A 10,645-nucleotide genomic window follows, 5' to 3' on the forward strand; every position below is an offset into this window, starting at 1 on the left:
AAATGAAAGACATTTCAATGATCAAAGTGTCACAATATTTCATATGATAAAGTAGGGTGAGAATGAAATTATTTCTAAGAGGTAAATAATATTAAATTTATAAGTTTCTAAATTCATATAAAAAGATTGAAGATAATCTTTTTAAACTATTCTAAAAATTAAAATTATTTTATTTATCTTTAAAAATATTTTAATTGAATATATATTTTCATAATAAATATCGGAAATAATATTTTATAGTATTATATTTTATTTTATTTATGAAAATATTTTTAAATCTAATAAATTTTAAAACTATAACACAGTCTTAAATTGAAAAAAAGATGACGTACAACATCAATTTCAGACCTGTTTGGACAGGAGAACAAAGGAATGAAATAAAAGAGAGAATGAAGAATGATAAATATAAAAGGCAGCATAAGGAAAAAAATGAAGAATGATATTTATAAAAAGCAACCTTGTAATAGATTTATGTAAAAAGATATTTTATATGAATTATTTTCTATATCTACATTTTTTACTGTGTAGACACCATTTATGAATAGATTTCTATTATTTTATGAAATACTTAGAATCTACTTAGTATGACCTTTTTTACTTTGCATTTTTAAATAATTACTATCAGAAGTTTAAAGTCAATCAAGATGCGCACACATATCTCTTTCAATTTAATCGCTGCTACAATACTTTCAATTGAATGGAACAACTGTTTTTAATTTGGTCACAAATTGCAAAGAAAGTTTGTGGAAACCACCTCTGTGAATAGAGCTAGTCGCTGTCAACTTATAAATCCAATTACCTAATTTCAATAGTTTTTTTTCTTTTATTGTTTTTATTTCAATGTTGGGTTCTATAGTGGTGAGCTCAGATACTTATATCCCAAAATAACACAAGTTCAAAGATAGATGGGGATCCATTTCATATGCCAAAGTACAAACATTAATCAAACTGTCCACAATCTGAAAATATAGATGAAATGAATCAGAAAACAGACTTTTGATTTCCTTTAACCAAAATTTCAAATTCCAAAGCGTCTCCTTATCTCTATATATTGAACCCACTGCAGAAGTCCACCCTATACCCACAGCAAACAATGGCATGGTCCAGAGATTCTACATTACAAATCTTGAGGAATGCTCACTTTTGATGACTAGTTGTAATGGAATTTATAACACATGTGAAAGCCTTTATAATGGGTTGCTCACTATTGCTCTTTGACTGCAAAACCAAAACAAGCAAAACCTTGAAATTAGAGAAAAATGCACAATAATACAAACCTCTGAAAATGTGCTATCTTTGCTCTAAATTTGTAAAGTAATGATTGAAGAGTCATGATAATTTAAACTAAATCTTACTATTGAAATGAAATGACATCTAAGAGACTAATCAATTTATGAGATCTGAGAGTTGATATGTCATTGATTATGTATTCAGAATCAGTGAACTCACCATAACATGTAGGGTATATAACATGTTGCATCCATCAGCATTCATGGTGCAATCTATCATTTCCAACTGATTAGCATCCAAGATAGAAAATAGTCTAGGAAGAAAACCACTTTGTTGGGAGCCCCATATTGATGTAAAGGCATGAGTGCCCACAACACTAGATCCAAGAATCTTAAAGCTGGGACTTGGCACCCCTAGGGCTGATTCAGGGACCTGAGCATCACAGACTTGAGGAGAATCCTCTAACTTTGACAGTGAACTCTTTTTAAGAAGTGCTTCCATTTCTGAGTTTCTTTCTTGCAAATCTTTCAGGGTACCTTGGAGGGTCTTGATATAATTCACAGTCTCATTAATAATACTTATTTTATCTACCTGATATGAAAGAAGAGATCTGTTAATTCAGTGACTCCAAGAAAAATGTTTTCCCAATTACCCAATAATATAAAAATACCATCTGCAGACTACAGCATGTGTAAAACCCACAGTTCTAAATCAATCGCAACTCCTTCCAAAAAAAACTATATTGCATTATAATTACATTCAGCAAAGAAACTAAGCAGTAAGCACTACCTTTTTATGCAAGGCAGGCAAAAGAGATGACAGATTATTGAACATGCAACTCATTTTCTTCCTCCTACTCCTTTCCTTGAAGACATGCAATTCACCTCGAGAGCACATATTCTTTTCTGACACTGAATCCTGAAGACCCATTGGCAGGGAGGGACTAATTACATCATCCCAACTCCTTTTCCTACTAATAGATTGTTGTTCAAACTGTTTCTCCTCTATGGGTCTTTGTTCAAACTGTTCCTTTTCTATGGGTTTTGAGCTAACTACAGGATAATGTGCAGAAAGGACTGTATAGAGATCCTCAGGGCCTCTGTAAGTTAACATTATGAGGAAGATGGCCAGAAACTTTAAGGCTGAATTGCAGTCTTCAGTTCTCCATATGATATAATTTATAGATAGCATATCATATGTAATCCTGATTATGAAAATTAGATAAACTACACGAGTTTTCTATTTTATTAGAAGTTTCTCAATAAGACAGGCATATTGCCCCACGGTGACAAGTTAGTTCTACAATTGGGAAGATGACAACACAAATAATCAGATTCTCTGTGTCTGATAAGGTGTTTGTGGCTTTCATTTTGAACACGTCTTGCTTTAATGAAATGGAAAACGATCTCTAGAATTTTGTCTATGCAATAGCTATAAAACCAACTATTACATGGTCATTGTCACACCTTTTTTATGCTCCTGTATCTTTTCCTTTAACGATTGATTTGGTGGATCTGTCCTTTTTTGACCTCTGATTGGGTGTGAGTGCTTGGTGGTAAGAGAGCCACATTGATAATCCTGTTAACCCAACAGTCTAATCATGTGAGTACTGTTCAAAAGTTTGTTTTTTAATACTAATTCTAGTAGTTGCAGTTTTATGATTGATTTTTTTTCTAAGGTTTTAGATTACTTTTTTTTAAATTAATTTTCAGATCATATTTTAAGATATATTATCAATTCTTTTCTATCTATCGCAACGATGGATCATAAAATATGATCGGAAATTTTGATTAAAAAATATTGCATAATTTAATCCTAATTCCAAACTATCATAATAGATATATGATTTCCACAGTTCATAATGTTATTGTGCATGCTTCTATTAACAGCTACATGAATTTATTTCCTCGATGTTTCAAATCAAACTGCATAATCCATCATAAAAAAGAAAAGAGCAAAACAAGAAAACCTAAGTGCATGATACTCATACAGTTTGATCCCACGAAATAAATCCAAACTATTATCATTCACTATAAAAATTTTATATCTTTAATAGATTGTCTTAATATAATTTTTATAAAACCACGTATTCCAATGCAATGCTAATCATCAACACCTGATGCCAGATTTGATAACACACCTTCTACTCTCAAAACAATGGCAGTGATTCATAAAATCAATCATTGTTTGTTTACCAAATTTGATATTGCACCTTCTATTCTCAAATCAATGGCAATGATTCCTAGAGTCAGTCCTTGTTCTATTCTCAATTCAATGGCAGTGATTTCTTGAGTCCTTGTATGTTAACAAAGTGCAGATATCAGTATCTTTCAAAACAGTACTTTACAAGAACATTATATTAAAATATTCTAAGACATCTCTGTGACCTAGATCAGTCCAATCATTATACAATTCACTTTTTGGATGCCTTTCATATATAATTTATAACTTTATATGCAATTCACTATATAAAAATACGAGCTGAGGATCATACAAATCCATATAGAACTTTATAACTCAGGATCATACACTTGGAAGTCTCCACCTACCATATCTTAGATATACAAATCTTGAAGCAGATTTTGATCATGTTCCATATATAATTTGTCATTTCCTAAAAATTATGAGTTGAAATCCTAAAAAGTTGAAATAATTTGTGCTTAACTTTTAAGTATAAAAAGTTAAAGACATACTCAAGCATTATGTCATACATCAACATTCCTTATGTCGCAATAAAAGGACGTGTGGGCTCTTATCAAATGCTCTATATTTGCAGTATTATTGTTTTCAAAAGTTATGACATCAATCTGTCGATGCCTCCGAAACAGTCGCTGTAACTTAGAGGACTCAACTTTTTAAGATTTCAATCTTTTTAACATTGTTAGACATATTTCGCATCAATTATTTTCATAAAAATATTATTATATAAAATTTAAATATAATATAAATCATTTTTTTTTTATGAATACGTATATTAATTTATATTACTTAAAGATATGTATATATATTTACACAAAAATATAGGACACAAGGTCACTCTTCAAAGTCACGTGGGCAGTGTCCAAAAAGTAAGATAACAAAAATAACAATAAAGTCATTTAAGCAGCCGGAGTAACACCAGCGGGAGGTGGAGGGGGGTCCCAGTCATCTAGTTTTCCCCATATATTAGCGGGGATTGGGGTGACATCAAGAATGGACCACCCCTCATCTGTCTTAACTTCTTCTTCCTTGTCTTTATCTTAATTCCTAGTTGGCAAGATTCCCAAAGCCATCTGAGCTGGGAACCACTTTGAGGAGTTTGCTCAACCACCACCACCACTAGCCAATAGCCAACCGTTGTTACCACCAGTAGACGGCCCTGCCCTACCTAAGGACCACCAAACGGTAGAACCTCCACGTGCCAAAGTGATGGCGAGAAGCTTGAGATCTTGGTGACTAGGAATGTCGAGCCAAAAAGCTCTGGCCATGTCTATGCCTGCAAGGCAGAGATCAGTTGTGCGAAGGTGAACTATCCAGAGAAACCCTGGCCACAATGCAAGGGCCATTACCCCAATGATCTAGTAACTCTTGGAGGTGAGCCACCTCCAACGCCACTTTGTTAGCTTGAGTTACTTGAATATGGAGCATAAACAATTATTACATATAGAGACTTTAGTGAAAAGAGAAATATCAGTATTAATAGAGTTGTGACAAAAAATAACAACATTTCTATCTTTCCATAAGGAAAACAATTTTCACCTTGAAAGCATGCCACATTTGGGTATATTTGAAAGGGATGTGAGACCCATCCCTCAAAAGAGCCATATGCCAAGAAAAAAGGTTTTGGCCAAAAGGGGTGAAAAAAATAGTGAATCCAACTCTTCATTTGCTAAGCATGGTGAGAAAACCAAAATAGATATTTGAAGGACTCGGGTTGGCCACAAAATGGACATCAAGGGTCTAGAATACCTATATGCTAAAGGCAATAAACCACCGACAAGTATTGGAAAAGAATACACTAGGCAAAGAGGTTGAGTTTAGACTCTATAACTGTCAACCAAATGTTGTGAAATTGACATTGCTAAACTAACAAAGGCGATTGTAAATGCCATCGTAAGTTCAAAGAAAACACCATAGGAAGGTGCAGAGAGAGCCTGCGGTATACCAAACTTGCTTATAATTGTAAAAAGCGACGTTGGGAGACCAAAACTAGTCCTTCCATCATGGTCTGACTAAGTGAATTCCAATTTTGTGAATCAAATCTAGAGGAAGATCTGACACAATAATGATGAATGTCTCTCAATTTGGACGAGAAGGTTGGTACTAGGTTTTCAAATATTCTCATGAGTGAAGATTCGTAGTAGGTCTAGAAAACAAATCACGCAGAGAACCAATACCTTTTTTGTGAAACCACAAGGCACAAACCCAAGGCAAACAAGCCAAAGCAAGCCCCTAAATTTGAATAAGTGAAGACCACCAGAGGTTGTGCTAGTTAAAAGGTAAACCATCTCAAAAGCTAGAACCAACCCACCAAAGCCAAGGCTTAACAACTTCCCAATTACACCAAATGCTTTTGGTAACAACAGTGCTCTCGATATAAACCATATCTTTTATGACCGAGAGGGTTTGAAAACCAATCCCTTTCCAAACAATCTAATTGGTCAAGAAACTAGAGGATATGCAGTTTCTAAGGGGAATTTTCTAAGCCTCATTCCCAGATTTAGTATGCGCAATCCTTTTAAAACAAAGAGCCAACCCTTGTTGTTGAGTAGAGAGAAGCCCAAGGTTATCGAGCTCTCGCACGAAACAACATAGGCAACATGGTGAAAACCCTTGTGGTCTTCCAAAGAGGCCCACAAAAACTCATGAAGAAGATTTTCCAACTTCATGTAAGAGGATTTGGAAGGGGCCCATCAAGAAGAAGAATACACATGAGTAATCACAAGTATTTTAGAGAACACTTAAATTTACCAGCTAGCAAAAGTAGCTTGGTAATCTAATAAGAGATTTTTTTCTCAATTCTAGCTAGGACCACATTCCAAAGTTCCACCGATGAAGCCTAAAAGGCCAAGGGAATGCCCAAAAACTAAAAGATTTTCCCATGATCAATCCACTTCCAACTATAGCTAAGAAGCCACAGAAGCACGGGAAGAACAAATTGACAATAACATTGAGTTTTATGTCACTGGATGGCTAACCTAGAAGTCAAACAAAAGGTGTCAAGGCATTAATGGGTCTATTTGATATTTTGCTCCTCTTCAATAAGTGTGAGAGAAGAGTCATCCACAAAATGCCCATTAACTAGGTGGTTAGATGACTTAGTCTAGGTAATTCCTCTAACCTTCCTAGAGGAGATAGAGATTGCCAACAAATAACCAAATCTATTAGCAGCATGAACATATAAAGATGGAGCAAGGAGACATCATTGTTGGATAGAACGGTGGAGCCTAAAAGCCTAAGAATTACGGTCATTGATAGTAGCAGATGTAGAGGCATCATCGAAAAGCATTTTCACAAATTGAATGAAGTGATTGTCAAACCAAAGAACACCCAACATAGTCATAATGAAAGGCCATTCAATATGGTCGTAAGCCTTGATGAAGTCAATTATTAGAAAGAGAGCTTGTATTTTAGAGCATTGGGCCCATTACATGCCTTCCCAAACGATAATGATATTATGTAGAATAAACTTGGATTTAATAAAACTAGTCTACTTAGGACAAATAATCTGGAGAAAAAATGACGAATCTTTAGAAACAAAGCCTTGGCAATAATCTGGTAGCTCAAAGAGCACCACCTAACCTTCCTTGATTTTTTTTATGCCTAATGAAGAGTGACAAGCACGAAGAACAAAAATAAATTCCTTAGAGGCTCAGTCAAAAATCTTTAACCATTACAATTTGGCTTTAATTTGAGTCCTCTGCCTGCATGATTGTTAAGCATCTAATTCTATTGGTGAAGCTGACCCACATAGACTTGAAAATTGGGAGAGAACGGGGCGACAAAGCACTTTCATGGAATAGTGGAGATCCAAAGCGGTAGCCTCATAGGACCATCATCAAATAATGGAATGTTGCCAACCATAGATATAGAGGAAGTGATACATGTGTTAAATAGTATGGTTCCACTAAGCTATCCACCCGGACTACTAAGTAGGAGAACACTCCATGTTCCAAACCCTATGAATGTGGACCAACATGGGCTTATGACTAAATAGAGAAGTATTTTTTTAAAATTGGGTTTTGGAAGACTATTCTAGATCCACTTGCCAATTAATGTTGAACTTAATGACGAAGTGGTCATATAGGGTGACCTTGGGAAGAAACATTACCAAAAGATATTGATAGGAGAGAAAAGAGAAAAAATATTCTCTTTATCATGGCACAATCAAGCCATTTAAGGACTCTTTCATTTCTCACCCATAAATTACTTCACGTATGTCAAACAACTTGATGATGGTGGCAAAAGGTATTGGGGCCATAAAGACCCAATTTATCGTACATTCAGAACTAGACCTCTTGCTTGCCAGTTGTCCAATTGAAAGGTAGGGACCCTTCTTTATTAGAAGCCACCTTAATAATATTAAAGTCCCTGCACAAAACCCAAGTGGTAGGAGGCATTGAATCCATAATCCATTGCCAAAGAGAAGATCTCTTAGCCAAATCATTGGGAGCATAAACATTAATGATCCCAAAAGAATGATTGTTGATTGACATGAGGATCCAAATAAGCCACTGAGTATTATTTGACCCATCGTCAATCACACAAGAATCCCACCATGGCCTAAGAAGGGTAACAAACCTTCCACAACCAACCTCATGTTTGGAGGTAAAAACCAGGCCAATTGGCCAATAACCTGACAAATTGAAAAAATCATGAAAGAAAAAATCTTATTTTTCTATAGACATAACACATCAATACGAAGATAATTGTATTGAGTTTCCCATGCGAAATACTTCCTAGTGAGGTCAATGAGACCTCGAACATTCCATGAGATGAAATTCATGATTGAAAGTCTTGCATACTATTCCTCTTCCTTGAGAGATGAGAATTGACTCTACAAGAAGTCTGAAGCCTTTTGAAAACTAGGAAAATCATTCCTTCTTATCTTCTTGAATAAACAAATATGTTTATATTTTAGTTTTTGAAGCTCTACCTTGGATTTCATCACCAAGATGACAACGTTATCTCTAGTGTTCTAGTGGAGTATAATGAGAGGGGGGTGGGAATCAAAAGACATGCCTCATAGAATTTAGAATCTTTTTATTTATGTTGAGCCCAAAACATCTTTATACCTCGGGGAACTAAAGGATAGGGGTGCATTTCTCTCTTCGCCTAGTTGTTTGAAATTAATTCACTTTCATCTTCATTAATTAAGCCTCATTTGCCCTTGCAATATGTAGAGGAATCCCTTAGAAGCCTATACATCTTATTTTAATACCTTTTGTTGTCCTTCATGGTCCATTGATTAATGGTAAGGCGTAAGAATTTTCACAAAACATGCTTTTAAAGTGGGAAGATAGAGCTAACGTTGGGTAAGGCTTTAGCCTCCAAGGTAATGGGTGCATAGTGGAATATGTGAAAGATCCCCAACAAGACTGACCTGAATTTTTCTTGAATTTTTATGCTGCGGTTTGGTGGTTTTATGATTGTTTTCAGAGATGTTTGCTTGGGGTTTGTTACCAATGAATTAATTGGGGTTTTGTCATGAACAATTGCCAATGAATTAATATTTTTGAATCCAAAATACAGAAATATAAATGACTGATAACAAAACTCAAAATTCTGATTTTTGAGAGCAACAGTACGATAATTTCAAAATTAAGGTATCTATTTCAATAGGATAATAGTTTTGCATACTTGGTGTCCAATGTCATGCCTGGAATGCATATTATTAAAGAAATTGGTGTAGAATGCAATCTAACAACACCCAAAATCTGGAAATGGCTCTAATAAGCTTTATTTGACCCAATAGTAATTACCAAAAACAAATACTTGAATTCCACTAATTTCCACGCCTGGCTCCCAGGAGGATAATTCGATCTACTGAATAAAACACTAATCTAGAAGAGAGAGTTGTTCATGTAACCAATTAAATCATTGAATTACTCTTGTGCAATGCTGACCATGCAATATGTATGAGATTCATGTCATTAAATGGCTAGAACGATTTAGTTTGGGCATTCAGGAAACCTCACAGTGGTACGGTTGCATAAAGAAGCTACATGGTTGACTTAGAATATGAAATAGTTGTCCTCTAGGTCTCCAAACCCTCACCAATCTCCATAAATCTTCTGTAACTGTTGAATTAAATTTGAAATGAAGCATAATTAGGAATTTTGTATGAATCCCTCAAACCTGTGGCTTGGGGTATCATCTGAATCTACCACTCGTCTTCAAGGAGTTTTCATTCCTCAATGTTGCTATGCTACTGAAATGAGTTTTAGAGCTCAATTCTCGAGAAGTTGATTGTAAAAATGATTCAAAGATAATCAAATGGTTGCCTCCAATGTTCTTTTATTGTCTCAAAACCCTAATTTGATTTTACGTTTGCCTTTCCATTATTATCATTCTTTAATAAAGTCTTTATTTGATTTTTAATCAAATTATTTCCCCCTCTAGGTTGACCGTACCTTTTCTCCTAAGCTTCATTTTATTATTTTAAGTTATTTAAAAACAACTTAAGTAATTTTCCCTAGCCATCATGGCCCAAGGTGGTCCCCTTTATTATAATATTATGACACTTTACTAAATCATTATAATGTGATATTATAATCACTTAACTTTATTTGTTTTATTAAATGTTAAAGTCAAACTTTAATATTTAGTTTATTCAAATTCCATCACTTGGGCTCTAAACTGAAAACTGAATGTTGTCACTTGTCCAAGGATGATGATTGGTTGTGGCAATGCAACTGACAATCTCTTCCTAAAAAGAAGGGATGCTCCTAAAAATTAGAAGACTGTCTCAAATTGATGATAAACACTCCTAAGACACTCTGTTATGCTACTCGGCCCTCTGGTGGTCAAACAATCAACTGGCAGTCTACTCCTAAAAAATAGGAACCCTCCTAAAAATAAGGAAATTGCCCTATAACACCCAAAACATCTCCAATAGTCCTCAAAAGGTCACCAAACCCCCAAATGGGCTCCATATCCACCACATTAGCCTGCATGAACCCTAATTATAGGCTAACCCATGCTGAAAACTAGATTGTCTAAGGAAGGGACATTATAATATGACCTTACATTCCACAACTATCTTTTACTTGATGAAAAAAATATATATGGGCTTGCATGGATCAAAACACCTACTCAAATAGTTCCCTCCTTGATTTATGCAGGAAGGAGAAACTCCTCCTTTTGAACCATAAGATTTTCTCTTTTTATATTTTTTAAGTTTAGTTTTAAAAAATAAAGAACAAAAAACAAAACA

General features: G+C 34.6%; 1 protein-coding gene across 1 annotated transcript; it reads right to left on the reverse strand.

The window, feature by feature from the left end:
• Window positions 1-885: 885 nt before the first annotated feature.
• Window positions 886-2,417, reverse strand: LOC131077261 (transcription factor ABA-INDUCIBLE bHLH-TYPE). Its single transcript, XM_058014712.2, has 3 exons — window positions 2,020-2,417; window positions 1,450-1,821; window positions 886-1,218 (listed from the first exon to the last, which is right to left on the reverse strand). The coding sequence occupies exons 1-3, from the start codon at window positions 2,341-2,343 to the stop codon at window positions 1,138-1,140; spliced, it is 777 nt and encodes a 258-aa protein (XP_057870695.1). The 5' UTR covers window positions 2,344-2,417; the 3' UTR covers window positions 886-1,137.
• Between the last annotated feature and the right edge of the window lie 8,228 nt (window positions 2,418-10,645).

This window comes from Cryptomeria japonica, chromosome 8 (assembly GCF_030272615.1).
Source record: "Cryptomeria japonica chromosome 8, Sugi_1.0, whole genome shotgun sequence".
Classification (NCBI taxonomy): Eukaryota; Viridiplantae; Streptophyta; class Pinopsida; order Cupressales; family Cupressaceae; genus Cryptomeria; species Cryptomeria japonica.

Coding starts and splice junctions, on each gene's coding strand:
- LOC131077261 (XM_058014712.2), bottom strand. CDS start 2,343: ATGTTAACTTACAGAGGCCCTGAGGATCTCTATACAGTCCTTTCTGCA. Junction 1,822..2,019: donor TGCCTGCCTTGCATAAAAAG/GTAGTGCTTACT, acceptor CTTTCATATCAG/GTAGATAAAATAAGTATTAT. Junction 1,219..1,449: donor TATATACCCTACATGTTATG/GTGAGTTCACTG, acceptor TTGGTTTTGCAG/TCAAAGAGCAATAGTGAGCA.